The sequence below is a fragment of the Laccaria bicolor genome, genomic scaffold (assembly GCF_000143565.1).
Source record: "Laccaria bicolor S238N-H82 LACBIscaffold_43 genomic scaffold, whole genome shotgun sequence".
NCBI lineage: Eukaryota > Fungi > Basidiomycota > Agaricomycetes > Agaricales > Hydnangiaceae > Laccaria > Laccaria bicolor.
Genome location: NW_001889914.1, coordinates 39,277 through 56,680, shown reverse-complemented (window position 1 = coordinate 56,680; position 17,404 = coordinate 39,277). Strand labels below are relative to the sequence as shown.

The following is a 17,404-nucleotide window of genomic DNA, read 5'->3' as shown; positions in this document are numbered from 1 at the left end:
GGGGGGCACTGATAAGACCTCCCTTGTGCCTCTCATAGGGAATACGGAAGATTTCGCGATGGCGACGACACATTCCTCCAGCATCCGAAGATCGTGTGACATGACGGTGAGGGACTGAGGAAGAATCGTGCAGAAGGGGGGGATCATATTAGGGTCCGACTGGGTGCTCTGATCGAGTTGAAAATACCATTCCGGTGCGCCTCCTGGGGGCAAAGGGAGGTATGGTCACCAGCTCGCTTCAGGATCGAACCAATCCGCGTCTAATGCCCACTCCATGTCGAGGAAAAGGCCTGTGGGTCCCTTGGGCCTGAAATCGTCCGCCATCCTCTGCGTCCTATGGTGATCGACGAAGGCGGCGGCCTCTAGAGGTATGGAGTCGCAGGCCGCGTTGAGGCCAATCCACTGATCGTTGCCGATGGTTCTAAAGTCCACGGTAGGGACCGTTCCCGAATGATCTAAAGGTAAATAATCCATGACCCTTCGCTCTAGACGGAAATCCGAAAAGAACTTAGCAGTCCTGCGAACAAGCCAGTAGCAGGAAATCCGGCGCTCTGTACCCTTTCGCAGTGGAAAGCAAGAAAAGAAAGTAAAGAAAATGGGAAGTAATAAAGAAAGAAGGGAAGAGGTATCATGTGATTGCTTACGAAATGAAATCAAAAAAGGGTTTGCATAATTGTCCATTAAGGGCGATGGACACGCCTCGAGAGCGTTTAGATCTCTTAGAGCCCGTGTAGCCTCCTGTACTCATTTAGTACGATGGAGGCATTCCGTAGTCCCTTTTGCGGCTCCCATGTATCGAACTGAGGGCCGTAACCCAGCCACTGCACGAGGTACTGAAGAACTTTCCCTTTGCGCCGATGGCCGACTATTGACTCAACCTCGTATTCCTCAGATTCCTTCTGTGGGCGCCGTGACTCTGGCATAACCGTACGTTCCCCCCATTCAGCCGATGATTCGTCATATTTCCTCAAATGCTGTATGTTGAAGACTGGATGACCTGGGTACTTGTCGCTCATGCGCAGTCGGAACACATTCGGATTGATTCTCTGGGTGATCTCGAATGGGCCCATCCAACGTTGTTTTAGCTTCTTGCCTACGCCCTTCGCATTGATCCAGTCCAGAGAGTGAGGGTTCAGGAGAACTCTGTCCCCTTTCTTGAAGTCAGGTACTGGCCGGCGTCCTCTGTTGAACTGTTGCATCTGTTCATCTTGTGCCTTCGCTATTGCTCTGCGAGCGCTTTCCCTGTGCATGGTAAGAGTCTGCAGGAAGTTCTCGGATTCCGGGGAAAGAGAGTATGACACCTCGCTCTTCTCCCTCATGCCGCTCGGAAGCAGGAAGTCGAGGGGCATCCTTGGCTGGAAGCCATAGACCAGGAAATTTGGAGATGTCCCCGTAGAAGTGTGCATGGAGTTATTGTAGGCAAATTCCAAAATGTGCAACCACGTTGACCAATCTGATAGATCTTCGGAGACGTACGCTCTGAGCATGGTCGCCAATAGCTTGTTCAAGATCTCCGTTTGACCATCATGCTGTGGATGGTGGGCCGAAGACAACGCCATTCTTGTTTTCAGGAAGCTGGCGACGCCTCTCCAGAAGTCTGATGTCCAACGGGGATCCCGGTCAGTGATAATACTATCGGGTAGTCCGAATCTGCAAATAATGTGCTTGACAAATAGCTCTGCAAATTCCTTTGCTGTGAGCCCTGTGGTGCAGGGTATGTGTGAGGGTTCAACTGCGTCTAACGTCGTGTATCCCGAAAGTCTGATGGTCTGAGGTGTGGAGACCCGAGGTGGGGTCGAGCTCTATCTCGGAACAGCCGGTCGTAAACACGTATCGATGTCTACGTCGACCGCAGACTCAATACCTGTTAGCCCTCGTCAAGTCAACCTTTCTGAGGGAACCGATTGCTCCGAACAACGCAAATCACCTAATACAGGGTTTAGAGGACTGTTAGTACAGTAGCTCGTATCCTGATGGATAGGTAGATGTGGTGAAGAAGAGATATCATATTTTCTGTAGTAATCAGTGAACTATGTACAACGTGAGAACTGATGACTAAAGAAATAAGGTTTCAAAATAAGGTGCAAGTGGAAAGTGCCGTGTACTCTACGATGGATGAGGGAGTCGAACGAATGAGTATCCATGGTATGTCACATAGCCCCCCCACTGTGCACTTGCGTCTTAGAGAACAAGGTGTTCGGGGACTCTGATTGACTTCAAAAGCATGCGATCCCAGGTCCTAGGCAGGTGTGCACGCCATATGACTCGTCGTGCATCCTCGACGTCTGTATCGGTGAACTTTGGGTTGATAGGTTTTGGTAGTCGGTTATAGTTTCGTAAGTGGCTGCTCCACCAGCTCCATTCCCGAGGTTCAGCTTTGCCTTTCTCAATGTCGTCGGCTATGCGTGCGAATATCTTGTCCATGACCTCGTTCCAGTCTCCGTTCCAGTGGTCGCACAGCTCCCTCAGGTAGTGTGGGGGAGGGAAGAGATAGCGTTCAGGGGAAGATGAGTCCTGACTGGGTATGAACCCAAAGAGGAAGGATCCTTCTTGTGCTGAGACCTGGTCCCACTGTAATCCTATGGGGTTTTCTTCATGAGAGTCCGATCTTCCGAGTAGGTGTCTGGTAACCTGAATAGAGGGTTCTGACAAAAAGGCTTTGACGAGTGAAGGCCCTCCGAATCGTTCTGCAATCCAACTGTACGGCCCTCCCATGCCTATGAAGGCTCGCGCATGCGGTCGACGAAGGATGTCGTTGATCTTTGCTAAGTAGGCGTTGGCGAAGACAGCTGGTGTTCCTTTCGTGTAGGAGAAAGATGGCTCGGTAAAACCGGGTTGATAGAGGGATTTGATGCCCATCCGATCGAGGCCTGATACTTCCACTGGGGCGAAAAGGTTCACCTCCGAGACCCGTATGGCTAGGGAGAACTCTAGCCGATGGACGACTGCTATATCTATGACTTGACGGATACTGGAGACTTCCGGGCGGCAACTAGCGTAATAGCGCATGCGAGCTTGTGACTTCCAATCCGGTATGCATAAGAAGGCATGTTGGTAGATGAGGTTGCTCTTTTGGTCCGAGGTAGCGAGTAGCGCTAACTTCTCCGGCCTCTCTTTCCATGTAAACCTAGCCATGGCGTCTGATAGCGCTAACCTGAAGGATTCGGATGGCTCAGTTGAATGACGGTCATGGCGTGGTCCGGGTGACTTAGAACGTTGGCGACTCTGGGAGCTACGACTCCTGGAGGTGCCCCTGGAGTCAGATTCTGACGACTCCACTCGTGATACCTGACGAACGGGAATCCTCCTCATGGTTGGGTTCTGATGGGTCATTCGAGCTAGGAGACTCAGGGTGTCGTTGGTGGAAGCGCTGTTGGGAGAGGAGCTCTCTGCCCAACGGTTGTCGGAGAGGCGGCTGCTCAAGGATGGTAAACTCGATTTGAGGGGGGCCTGACATATAGAGGTGGAACTCCGCCCGTCCGAAGAGGGTTGTAGAGGAGTGCCCAGTTCGGAGTGGAAAAGGCGAGAGGGAGTAGGGGCAAAGACTCCTTTAAATCGTTCCCTGATCATCACTGGATCATCGGCCCAACGGTCCCATAAGAAATGCCCGCGTTGTTGGTCAAGCGATACCTTGGGTCGGAAACGCCAAAAGATGACGTGAGGGGAGCCGTCCACGTCGCCTACGACTGTGAAGTGGAAGCAGGTGGAGAAATATCTACATTCCCTGTCGGAAAAAACTTTGCGACAACCCCATCCTTCAAAGTCGATGACGAAGAACGAGGAGTTCGACTCGTAAGACATGTGATCATTCGTGACTTCGGGTTTCAGGAGTTGGAAGAAATCGTCGTATTGGTGTGTCATCTTCTCTGCTTCCCCCAAGTCGTCTTCGTAGTCGATGTCATGAATGACAACTTCGTCCCCGTCTGGTCCGGCGTAGGAGGCAAGGACTTTGGGATTGAGGCGGCAGAATCTTTCGTTGAGGCGAGCTTCTAAGGAAAAAGTGTAGTAAAAAGGCACATGTCGCGTCAAGAGAAAAGGCACGTTCAGCTCACGCCAGTCGGTCAAAAGGTCGAATAAAAAACCCCTAGGGTCCCTCCCTTTCGATATGAGATGTTCGACCCTCTCAGCTGTGACTATATCGACTCCTACTGACCAATCCTCGCAAGTGGCGGTCCACCAGGCAAAGAATGCGATGCGGTCCCAGGCTGCCCTCTTTGCTGCAGCTCCTTCCGATTGTAAGGTGATGATGGATGGGAACGTGGCTTGTAATCGGTCGCGGTCGTAGGCGGGGGGTGTGGGAGAACCTTCGAGGAATTGTCTTGTGGTAACGATCTCCCCCAAACAGCTGTCGAGGAATGTTAATTCGTTGATGACGCTGTTCTGTTGATGCTCAGCAAAGGAATAGCCGTCCTGTACCGCACAGTATGCTACCGGGGTGTCCATGTCGAAATACCAAGGACTGTCGACCGAACTAGGTGTATCCATCCAGGTGGGACCAAAACTGCGCCAATGTGTGTCATGGCGATACCAGTCGGGATCTTTGGTCCATTCTAACGCTCCGTATTTCCCGGAGGAAGTTATTTCCACTGCCCCCCAGTCGATGGCGTCGATATCCTTCCATGCTCGGGCTCCTGGTGGGACTTTCCTGGTGTCAGCGTTCAATCCGATCCAATCAGCCCAATCGTGATTGTAAAGTGATACCTCTGGGGCTCTACCGTCATTATCAAGGTAGAAGTTAGCAGACGACATCTTTCCACAGCGTCAACCGCTTGGACCGATCGTGCAGAATTCCCTTCCTGGTCAACCCAAGGTCAGGAGAAGTGGAGGGTAGAAAAGTCGAAGTACGACCGAAGGAACAAAAACAAAAACAAAAGAGACAGTATGGAGAATGGTAGTCATCAAGACCCTTTTTGATGTGACAGGAACCGTCACAATCTGTGACCATAAGGGATTGACTAAACCTGAATGAACGATGTCGTCGTCCACAAAGAAAAAGAGAATGAATGCAAAAAATAGAAATATGTAGAGAATGGAATGTCCAAATTTGAAACGGAGGAGTGTAAAAATACAAAGATGAGCAGAAAAGAAAAGGAAAGCGGAAATGCACGTCTGGACGCACGCCGCTGATCTCGCGACGATTGAAATCAGAGGTTGTGGTGCTTCCTATATTCTCTAAGAATATCGGAAGCGTTGCGTAGGTCACGCGCAGTGAGCCATTCGTCGAATTGAGGCCCGTAACCCACCCAGCGGACAAGGTATTTCAGCGTCTTCGCTTTTCCTACGTTTTTGTGGCCCAATATTGACTCCACTTCATATTCCTTGGATTCCTCCTTCCGTAATGTCGAGTCGGGTATGGTGGTTCTCCCCTCCTCGGTAGGTTCATGATAAGCCTTGAGGTGCTCGATATTAAACACAGGTGATCCAGGGTATTTATCCGGTAGGCGTAGGCGGTAAACCTTGGGGTTGACGCATTCTGTGATTTCAAAGGGGCCGATCCATCTTGGTCCAAGCTTCACTCCCTCGCCTTTAGATTCGATCCACTCTAGTGAGTGCGGGTTGACGAGGACCCTGCTCCCTAGACGAAATGTTGGCGCTGGCTTCCTTCCTTTGTTGTACCTTTTAGCCTGTTCGTGTTGAGCCAAAGCGATCGCCTGTCTTGCGCTATCCCTGTGCATGGCCACTTTACTCAGGTAATCGCTTGCTGTCCTATCGACGCTGTCGTCTCGAGTGGGAGCGGAAAATTTTGGCAGGAGGTCTAGTGTAGAGCGAGGTTGAAAACCCAGGAGGTTGAGGAATGGGGTAGTGCCGGTAGAGGAATGTTGTGCTGAGTTGTAAGCGAATTCCAATAAGTGCAACCACTCTGCCCAGTTGTTACGGTCGTCGTTGACATATGCTCTGAGCATCGTCTCCAACAATCGATTGAGAACTTCTGTCTGTCCGTCGTGTTGTGGGTGGTGTGATGAGGATAGCAACATTCTCGTTTTAATCTCTTGAGCAACTTCCTTCCAGAAGTCTGATGTCCAACGTGGGTCCCTGTCGCTGATGACGCTTTCTGGGATGCCGTACTTGCAAATTATATATCTGGTGAAAAGTCGAGCGAATTCTTTTGTAGTGATACCCGTGGATGTTGGAATGAAGTTGGCGTGTTTCGTTAAACGGTCCACGACTACGAAAATGGCGTTAAATTCTCTGCACATGGGCAAGTTAACTATAAAGTCCATGGAGATTGAAGAGTAGGGTCGAGTTGGGATTGGGTTGGGGATTAGATATCCGTAACGGTTGAAATTAGAAGGTTTCGTTTTCTGGCAAACACCACAAGTTTCGCAAAAACGGACAACATCGGCTTTCATTCTTTTCCAGTAAAACCTAGGGCTCAGGCGGTGCCACAACTTTTCAGCGCCCATGTGTGCGGTTTCGAAGGGACTCTCGTGAGCTTCTGTCAATATGTCCAGCCTCAACGCTTTAGGAACACAGAGCCTTGGGTGGTAATCAGCATCGCGGAAGTATAACATTCCGTCCAAGTCTTTGAAAAATTGGAATCCGGGCTCCCATGCACCAACTTCGGATCGTTTGTCCTCCCATATCGTACATAACGTAGGGTCTTCCATATAGCTTTGTATCCATTTTTCCCTAACTACGTTGTGGAAGTGCGCATTGTTCCACTCACGACGCCCTCTTTATTTCGAGTTTTAACTTTTATTTTATTTTATTTCTATTTTTCTGTTTTTATTTTATTTTACCCGATTTCCTTTACTAAAAGTCGAGAGAATGCGAGACGATGTGTGTAACCAGGAAATACGCCAGAAGACATCGATTCAAGAAGACCGGTGGCTGTGCCTCTTCCAGCTATTTGTGTCGGCTCTCACAGTTTCGAAGGAATGGGATTTGGGATTTTAAATTGGGTCACGTACTTTTTCTTTTGACTCTTTCGCTTTTATTTGTTGTGTCTTTGTTTTTTTTATCTTTTCTTCAACAGATCCTTTTCCGCTTGGAGCTTCTCTTGAGGGTTGGACGGTAGGGTTGAGCATCGACGTTGGGGACGTCTGCACTGAGGGCAGCAGTGACGCACGGAAATAGACCTCTCCCCACGTCGTTAGTTCCCCGAGTCATTCCCAACCTGAAGGATTAGCCGAGAGAGGAAGCAGGTGACGATAGAATCATTTATTTTTGGCTCGTTTTTATTTTTAGAACCTTCTTTTTATTTTGGTCAGGCAGCACGCGAGTACGTGCGATGTCTTGTGATTTTTGTATTTCATATAAAGGTGACCTCCCACCTGTCGAATGGAGCATCCTCCCTTTTTCCCTCAAAAATTCCCTTCTCAAGATTTTTAAGTATTCAAAGTTTTTACGCACGCCATCATCTTGTCGGCCCTGTTAACGACGACGTTCTTCAAGATGACTTTACAAGCTTTCATAACACCCACGCCACGCATTTAGTCGACTCTACACGTACTCTCACGGCTGTCTCCAACGACCTTGACACAACGCGCGCTTGATAAGGTCGCGACTAGCAATCTCACGCTGTTCACGCTAAGTTTCTCACACTCCATTCCTTTGTCCGTATTCACCACTTCCTTTCTTTCTCCCCGCTTTTCGAGGTTGGCGACCGATTACTGTCTCCTGTGTAGAACCTTTGTTTTTCCACAGTGGTGACCGAGACAGGGGATCGGTATTCCGTTCGACCTCCTCCTCCGAGTATTGAAAACTCATTTGATGCATATAATTACAAAAATCTCCTGATTCGCACTTTTGGTACGTTCAACTTTCTCGATTGCGCGCTGATTACTCGGTTTTCAGACGCATATAATTACAAAAATCTCCTGATTCGCACTTTTGGTACATTCAACTTTCTCGATTGCGCGCTGATTACTCGGCTATCAGACGTATACATCCCTTTCGCATCCCTTGAAACGGGTCGCTTCTCTTCTCCAAGAAAAGTCAAGAACGGAACCTTTGACGCTAAGTTTTACCTATCGTTGATTCCATTTTCCTTCGCTTCTTTTGTTTGATTTCAATGCCTGAATCTTCGATGGCCGATTTGCCATTGGCGCCGTCCTCTTCAGAATCGAGTATCGTTACGACGCTCGGGATTCCGATGCCCACTCCAGGCACTCCTACCGCTCCTTATTTCAAAGGAAAGCGCGTAGAGGATTTTCTAGACTCGCTTGAGCAGCATGCAGATAGTGCGCGAGTTGCGCATACACAGCTCCCCGGTTACGTACTTCGTTATTGTCACACGAAAGTGCAGATTGTTATTGAAGGTTCAGCCGTTTGGGCTGGTGATGATTGGGTTAAGGCAAGAACTTTTCTAGCTGACCTTTATAGCTCGAACGACGCGATTCCTGTAAACTCACCCGACCGACTTCGGCAGTGGAGTTTGAAGCACGGTGAATCAGGGATAATGCTCTCTCAAAGAGACGTGGATAAGTATTACAGAGAATTCACGGTGCTTTCTTCAGGCCTTGCTCCTTCACGCATGCTAGAAACTGAAGTGTCTCTTTGTTTTTATAGAGGGATTCCGTCAACGCTTCGTATGAAAGTTAAAAAACGAATCCCAGCAGCAAATTTGAAGACATCGTCACCCCTGTCCATTCCTTCTTTGCTAGGATGGCTTAGAGCGGAGTTCGACGAAGAGGATCTAGACGCGAAAATCGGTCCGGTAAGCTTAGACTTAGATTCGGACTCTGATACGAGTTCTAGTGAATCCGACGACGACATCGACAAAGCTCCAGTTGTGAAGAAGAAGAAAAACCCTGCTAAGAAGGTTGCGTTCGAGAAAACTGTTCCGGCGGCTCCTATTGTGGAACCAATAGGCATAAGTTCGGTTGATCGACTTACAAAACAAATGGAGGATCTCAGGCTGGCACATGCTGAGTTTTTGCGCTCTGTCCATATAACTCCAAACGCTAATTTGACTAATCAGCAAATTATGAGGGAAGCAAGATGTTTCTTTTGTGACAAGACTACACATCGGCTTGGCCTCAAGTTTTGCCCTGAAGTCGAGATATGTATCAAGGAAGGTTTAGTTGCTTACACCCCTCTAGGTAGGTTGGCGCGCACTGACGGATCGGAACTTCCTCGATCTTTTGGAAGTGATGGAGGCGTTGCGAAGGTCCTTCGAGAACAACAGGCTGCGTCTAGCCATTTAAAAGGTAAAGGCCGGGAGGTCACAAGAGACCTACCTCCCCATATGGCCAATTACGCCGGTCTTCTTTTTGATGGACAAGAGGTTTTGGAGTCAGAGGTCTTTAACGGGTCCTCTACTTCGGTTGTTCCAGCATGGCGTGCGCGACCTTCTTCAGCTTTAGCGGTTACGCGTTCTCAAAAAGACAAAGAAGCAAGATTCGATCCTATTAAACGTCCTGAAAAGAAAGATACTGAAGCTAAGTCTTTTTCTAAACCTCAAGAGCACAAAAATCGTCCTCCAACTCCAACCCTCAGTAATTTGGGACCTCCTCCAAGCGTTTCAAGACCTCCAATTGCCCCTGTACAGTCAACACCTCAAGCTTTTAATCTACGACCTCCCAAGGTGAACACAGAAGATGCGTTTAAGAATCGTCGTGCCGCGCCTACCAAAAATAAGGATGTAGAAATGAAGGAGGCGTCCTCAAAAGCTAAGCCAACCTCAGTGTATCATTTTACATCTGACATACAAGAGATGTATGATCTAGATAAGATTGTACGCGAAAAGGTCAATAAGACGGTAGTTCAACTCGAACTCGGGGAATTGCTTGCGCTTTCGGTGTTCTTGCAAAAATCCATCAGCAACTTGACGAAAACTCGAAGGGAGTACAACACAAAGCCCGTGGTTGCGAATGTGGTAGAGGTGCTTGAGGAGGAGGATTGGGATGAAGAACTTACGACGGAACTGACTGGGGGATATGAGTCTGATGACGAGGAGTATTTTCGGTCTCTCCCCACAGCTGATATCTCTACAAATTCAGGATACGTCGAGTCGCGTATAGGCTTGGAGTTCAACGAAGCCACTGAAAGCAAGGAAGAGATTATGATATGTTATGCTTCCGCGGTCAAGATGCATTTGACGCCTCAACCTCTTTTCGCGATGATTACGGGGAGATTCAGGGGAAAGTTTGCGGGCTTGGACGTAATTTTCATGGTTGACACTGGGTCTGAACTGAACTTGATGTCCCAGGAGTTTTACAACCGAACCGCTATGGCAATTGATCTCGACGGTACACGTTGGTCCCTCAAAGGTATAAACGGTAGGCCGGTCCCTCTAGGTGGTTGTGTTCGAGATGCGGAAATCAAGATCTCGGGATTGCGTTTTGATCATCACGTATTCGTCAGTAGAGAAGGCACTGGAAAACAGGAAATCATCCTCGGCCAACCATGGTTACAATGGTATTCAGCATCGATTCAGTACACGCGTCAAGGATCCATGAACATGCGCATTTGGCAAGATGGAGATGGCGACAAATTCGACTGCAACCGTCAAGGTCCTTCCATTTTAATTCCTCTTTGCACACCAAACGCTCCCCGTAACACGTCGACGCTCAACATGGACAAGCAACCGAGAATGGAGGAAGTCATTGACGAGGATTCGGGAAAATAGAAGCGGACGTGTATCCCAAGCCTGGATCAATCCAGGACATGTCCGTTCCTACTCTTGGACGGTCGCTTCATTCTTTGATGGGAACCTATGGATTTGATTCTCCTTCTTTCGTTTCTGAACTAGAACCCCCTGAAGCTTACGATTTTATTTTACAGAATGTAGCACATTGTTCTCCACGGAGTTCCCGCCCTCTTTTGACACCTTGGACTCGACGCGTGCTCACCTATGAATCTTGTCCGCTCCAGACGAGGACTAAATATAAGACGGTGGACAAGAAGGTTCGACCAGTGCCCAGTTACATGCCGGATCCCTCAGGACAAGTATTTCTCCCTGTTATTATTCCTTTACTGCCTCCTCTTCCTTTAGATCCACCTCTTCTTACAGAATTTCTCCCAACAAAACGCTTGACCGAAAATCGTCTTGCAAAAATTCTCTCGAGTGTTCCTAAGGACTTTCTACGGCCTCGGGAAATTGATCTCTTGGTTTTTGTGTTGAAAACCCGAGAGCGCGCCTTAGCGTTCGAGGATTCAGAGCGTGGTACTTTTTCTAAAAAATATTTTCCAGATTATGAAATCCCAGTGATTGAACATGTTCCATGGGTACAAGCACCTATTCGCGTTCTGAAAGCAATAGAAGATACAGTTCGCCAGATGCTTCTGGAGCAAAAAGCGGCAGGAAAGTATGAATATTCTACTGCATCATACAGATCCCGGATCTTCGCAGTTGGCAAACCGAAAGGAGGAATTCGTCTCGTGGCTGACGTACAAGAACTCAGCAGAGTTACGGTGCGTGATGCTGGGCTACCTCTGAGAACTGATGATTTTGCAGAGAGCTTTGTTGGACATGTAATATACGGTCTCGCAGATTTATTTTCAGGTTATGACGGCCAAAGGCTTGGTATTGCATCGAGGCCTCTTACCACTTTTAGTTCTTTGATAGGCCCTCATCGTTCTTGCGTGCTCCCGCAAGGGGCTACCAACTCGCTTCCAGAATTCCAACGATGCATGACTCACACCTTGCAAGAAGAAATCCCCCAGAATGGAGGCGTCTTTGTAGACGACGTTGGGTTGAAAGGACCAAAATCGACTTATGGGGACGAAGAAGCCACTCCTGGGATCAGACACTTCGTTTTTGAATATGCTACTACTTTGGACCGTTTTCTGACACGTTTTATCGAAGCAGGAATTACTGCCTCTGGTACAAAACTTGTTCTTGCGACGCCACAACTTCACATCATCGGAACTATTGTATCGAAAGACGGGTGGCATCTCGAACACGGACTGGTAACCAAAATTTTGAATTGGGGACCCTTGACAAGCGTTACCGATGTCAGGTCGTTCCTTGGTACAGCAGGGGTCGGACGAAAATGGATACGAGGGTTTTCTCTTATTGCAAAGCCACTTACCCAACTCACACGTCTAGCTGTCCAACGGGAATTCTATTTTTCTCCAGAAGCAGAAGCGGCACAAAATGAACTCAAGCGTCTTATATCCACAGCTCCTGTCTTAATTAAGCTTGACTACGATGCAGCAAAACAGATGTCGCATCTGGATGCATTACCTCGAGCTTCAGACCATGGACTAGTTATCGTTGGAATTGACTCATGTCAAAACGGTACGGGATGGATTTTGTTTCAAATGGTTGAAAAGGAAAAACACCCGGTGATTTTTGGCTCTTGCACATTTAACGATACTGAATCCAGATACTCCCAGGCGAAATTAGAGCTGTATGGTGTATTTCGCGCGATCAAGGACCTCCGCCATCGAATTTGGGGCATTCATTTCCGAATCAACGTTGACACGAAGTTTTTGATTGAAATGGTAAAGCAACCAGATCTTCCCAACGCTCCAATGACAAGATGGATTTCCTACATCGCATTGTTCGACTACGTAATGAATCATGTCCCAGCAGCTTCACATACAGGGGCAGATGGACTTTCTCGTCGAAGACGCGCTCCCGAGGACTCCGAAGACGAAGACGCCGAGGAATACTTGGACAAATTTATGGGCTCAGCTTCGTTCCGTAAACCTTCAGTAGCATCATTGACGAACTTCTTATCTTTAGGATCCTTGAATTCTTATCGCTCGACGCGTCTTGACAACAACTTTTTCAAGGACCTTTTGTTGACTATGCATCGTACTCCTCATACCCCTTTTGCTTCGTTTCGTACTACTTCCATTGCTGAAGACCTTTCTATGCTTCAGACTGCAGACCCGGCACCTGCTTTGGCAACTGAACTTCGTCGGTTGACGGAGTCAAAATTTGACTTCGCAAAGAAGGATTCCAGCAAAGGATCACTTGTTAAGTGTTCTCTTCTTTCGGTTACTGATGACTTTTCGTATACAGGTCGGGAATTCGAACACCGTCGGGTGAACGTTTCAGAACTGGTAACATGCAAGTTAGCTGGTGAAGTGTTCACGATTGAAATTCAACGATACCCTCGCGCTTTCATGTCGACTTTGAAGGAAGGTGCACCGCTGCCTACTTTGACTGATCAGTCTACTCTTCCAGGAATCCCGGACTCCTTTCAACGAACTGACAATAGGCTTCACTATGAAGACATAGATCCCCAGACTTGCGTTACGTGTGCGACTCATGCATACGGAGTGAAAGACCAAGACTCTGCTGAGATGTGGGGAGAAATCATCGCTTACCTCAATACAGACACTTTACCTGTTCGCTGTCAAGACCCTGTTCAAAGAAAGGCCTTCATCCGTCGAACCAAAGGCTTTTTCTTGCATGACGAAGATCGACTTTGGAAGATTGAATCAGATGGAAGGTTGCCTCGACTCGTGGTAATGGACACTGACCGCGTGCAGCTTTAGTAGCAGAGGCCCATAACAGTGTCGGACATCGTGGACGAGACGCGACCTACAAAACGCTTTCAGAACGCTTCTATTGGCCGAATATGTATGACCAGATAGCCTACTTTGTTCGATCATGCAACATCTGTCAGCTCCGCTCGAAGGCTCGTCCAGTTGTGGCTTTTAGTCCAACCTGGAATTCGGGGATTTTGCGAGGTCTTATCAGTGCCCCCCTAATTCCTGTAGGATTCCGGTCATTCCTGTGGATTCCGGTGGATTCCGGAGGAGTGAAATTTAGCAGAGAGGCCTGCTATTTTCTCCATTCCGGTGCTTTACCATTCCAGCGGAATTTCGGCATTCCGGAATTGTGACCGGAATGGTCCCCGGATTGGCAAAAACGGAATGCAACCGGAATCCGGTTTGTTTGGCACAAGCCCATTGCCAAACAATTGTTTGTTTGGCAACGGCTTTCACGCTCATCCAAATACAACCCTCTTCTCTCCCACCACCACTAACCTCTCCTCCCACCACCACCAACGTCCCCGCTCCTCGTAAACGCGCGCCCGCTACCCACCCACGCCACGTCACCACGGTCAGCTGTGGCCACCACTCGTCGACCGCCAACAACGACCACATCAACAACGCGGCAACGCCACGTCAGCAAGCAAACGAGCCCCGGCGAGGGACGAAAACGGACCACGAGGGACGACCACGACGACCATGACCACGCCCACGAACCACGACACGCCCCACGACGTCAACGGACGCCCACGTCAAACGCCAACGGACGCCCACGTCAATGGACCACGACCACGTCAACGGACCACGACCACGCCAGCGGACGACGACCACGCCAGCGGACGACGACCACGCCAGCGGACGACGACCACGCCAGCGGACGACCACGTCAACGCACCACCACCTCAACGGACGACGACCACGCCAGCGGACGACCACGTCAACGCACCACCACCACGTCAATGGACGATGACCACGCCAACGGACACCCACGTCAACGCACGACGACGTGCCCCCGCCGATGGGGAACCAAGGTGCCACGTCGCTGTCAGCGATGTGGCAACCAAACGACGAACGACGACGACGACGTCGTCGTTCGTCGTTCACACAAAGGTGAGTCCCCTGACTCTCCTTCATCCTATCCCATCTCGCTAACAGCCACCACGACATCACACGACGACGAACAGTGCCTTTGTCCCTCCCCCTTCCCTGTCCCTCCCCTTCCTTTCCTGCCCCCTCTTTCCCGGCCCCTCCCCATTTCCATGGACTCCCCATCCCCCCTTCCCGGGCCCTCCCCCATTTCCATGTACCCCCGGGTCCCTCCCCCCTTTCCTGTCTGTCCCTCCCCATTTCCGGGTCCCTACCTCCGTCCCCCATTTCATTGTCTCTGCCCCCTTCCTTTTCCCTGCCCCCTTCCCTGTCCCTCCCCATTTCCTTGTCCCTGCCCCTTATCCATCCCCTTCTTTAATATGCACTGTATGTAGTAAAATAGACTCATGTCATTAATAAAACACATTAAAATTTGATTTATTGAGATGAATGACTTGACTAGAAGTGAATTTTATAAGAAATTCTGAGTATTGAGTTGAATCAATGCAGATTAAGTCACCTGACCTCTAGATCAGTGCTGATCCATTCTGATTGTAGATACTCTGATCAGAGCATGTGGGAGAGGGTAAAGTACTGCTATTTATGGTGGATTGTGGTCTTATTCAACTGGAATCCACTGGATTCCGCTGGATTCCGCAGGACTCCGCTGGATTCCACTGGATTCCAGTCCCATTCCTGCGGATTCCGCCGGAGTCCGGTCCCATTCCACCGGAATCCGCAGGAATGACCGGAGTCCGACAGGAATAGGTAGGGCACAATAAAGTACTGGCACAAGGCCAGGAAGGTACGATTACGACAAGCTTCAGGGCCCTTTCGACAGCCTTCAAACTTTAGAAGCTTTCGGGGCCAACGTCAAACGTCAAGCGCTCGACTACTTAGCGTTTTTGACCTGGTGGACGGCATCAGTAACGGAATGGGACATCTACGTGCCACAGGACGTAATCGACACTATCGCAGACCTACAGCTCGACAGACATGAGAAGAGAGGGGTACTTGTGGAATTGGAAAGGGACTGGCGGCAAATCAACATTCCGCACCTTCTCTATCACAGGGTTCCCATCTACTATCACTGGACGGAAGCGCTAGAGTCTGACAATCGTTTCCTCGCCCTATCGCCCTCAATCCTGCGCGCCTTTCAGTCTAAACGAGAGACGTCCGCCAACGGCAAGGTCTTCGCTGCGGACATGCCAGAGTTCACCTGGAAATTCGAGAGAATGAAGGACTATGATGAATTCTTCCAGGAACGAGTGTTCGACGGCAGACAAGCTGAAGGCCTACGGTTCGACGATGATTGGTTCTATGCCGTTGTCGACTTCCAAGGATGGATGTACAGACCAATTGACATGGCCATCGCTCTCGACTTCGCGAATCACTTCGGTTCTCACATCGTCCAGAGAGGGGACAGAACATCTGTCATTTTTCGAAGATGGGAAGCGCTAACCGACGAAGCGTCAATTGTCTGGTCGCCTGGAGCCCTAGGATCGCGCGTCAACGGAGAAGGCATCAGGAGTAGCATGGAAATCAGAGAGATTCATAGGTCTTTCTACGCCCCAGTCCAGAATCAAAAATTCAACCTCAACGGGTATCCTGACTATGGTCCGTCGCGAAAAAGGGATGGTCGTCCTTTGAGTTGGGTTGAGGCGATAGCAGGCACAGACGGAAGTTCAAGCCGGCACTGGTCCTTACCATATTTTATCATAAAACCATGGCCTAGGCCAGGAAGGCCTTGTGCATAGCTCCACATACTTTTATGAAAAGTATATCATATATATCCCAGGCCCTTTTATGATAAGGATTTTTTTCATAAGAGGCCTTGTGCATTTCAATAACTTTTCATTGCAGGTCACAACTTATCATTAACTGCTTTTCATTGCAGTCCAGCCATTTTCATTGACCACTTTTCATTGCTGGCCAGCCCTTTTCATTATCCACTTTTCATTGCTGCTGGCATTTTCATTGGGTGCTTTTCATTGCAGGCCAGGATATTTCATTGGTAGCTTTTCATTGCTCTCTAGGATTTTCATTGGCTACTTTTCATTGCAGGCCAGCCTTTCTCATTGACCACTTTTCATTGCTGCTGGTATTTTCATTGATAGCTTTTCATTGCAGGCCAGGATATTTCATTGGATACTTTTCATTGCAGGCCAGCTCTTTTCATTGACTGCTTTTCATTGCTGCTGGTATTTTCATTGGTAGCTTTTCATTGCAGGCCAGGATATTTCATTGGATACTCTTCATTGCAGGCCAGCTCTTTTCATTGACTGCTTTTCATTGCAGGCCAGGATATTTCATTGGATACTTTTCATTGCAGGCCAGCTCTTTTCATTGCTGCTGGTATTTTCATTGGTAGCTTTTCATTGCAGACCAGGATATTTCATTGGATACTTTTCATTGCAGGCCAGCCCTTTTCATTGGCTGCTGTCAGGTGGGTCATCAGGAGAATGGTCACATGACCAGTTGCCTAAAATGGTTAAGAACAAAAATTGTAGTCCTGCACTGTAGCTTCCTGAATCTGTTTAAATTATGTTGTAAAGTGCTTTCATTGTAGAGATATGAGGTAAAATATTTTTCTCATCGCCAGCTTTTTTTTTTTTTTTTTTTTTTTTGCATTTTTCTCCATGAAAACAAAACCAAACAAGATGATTTTAACACATTTAGAAATCCAAGAGAAGAGGCTACAATTATCATATTGTGGGAAAATTGTGCCAAAAAGGAAGGTGCACACCTCAAAAGGGAAATTGACATGGATAGCCTGCAAAAGGCTACAAAAAGTCTGACATAGACTATAAGGACCACTGATAGACTACAAAAGACTACAAAAGTTGGACATACCTTACAAAGTTTAAAGTTTACTAATAGACTATACAATTTACTAAAAGACTACAAAAGACTACAAAAT

The 17,404-nt window shown here is 48.5% G+C and overlaps 1 protein-coding gene across 1 annotated transcript; it reads right to left on the bottom strand.

Moving 5' to 3' along the window:
* Window positions 1–2,181: 2,181 nt before the first annotated feature.
* Window positions 2,182–4,749, bottom strand: LACBIDRAFT_309978 (uncharacterized protein; the record flags this gene model as incomplete). Its single annotated transcript, XM_001887169.1, has 2 exons — window positions 2,182–3,989; window positions 4,053–4,749. 2 exons carry the CDS (start codon window positions 4,747–4,749, stop codon window positions 2,182–2,184), a joined length of 2,505 nt encoding a protein of 834 aa, XP_001887204.1.
* Window positions 4,750–17,404: the final 12,655 nt, after the last annotated feature.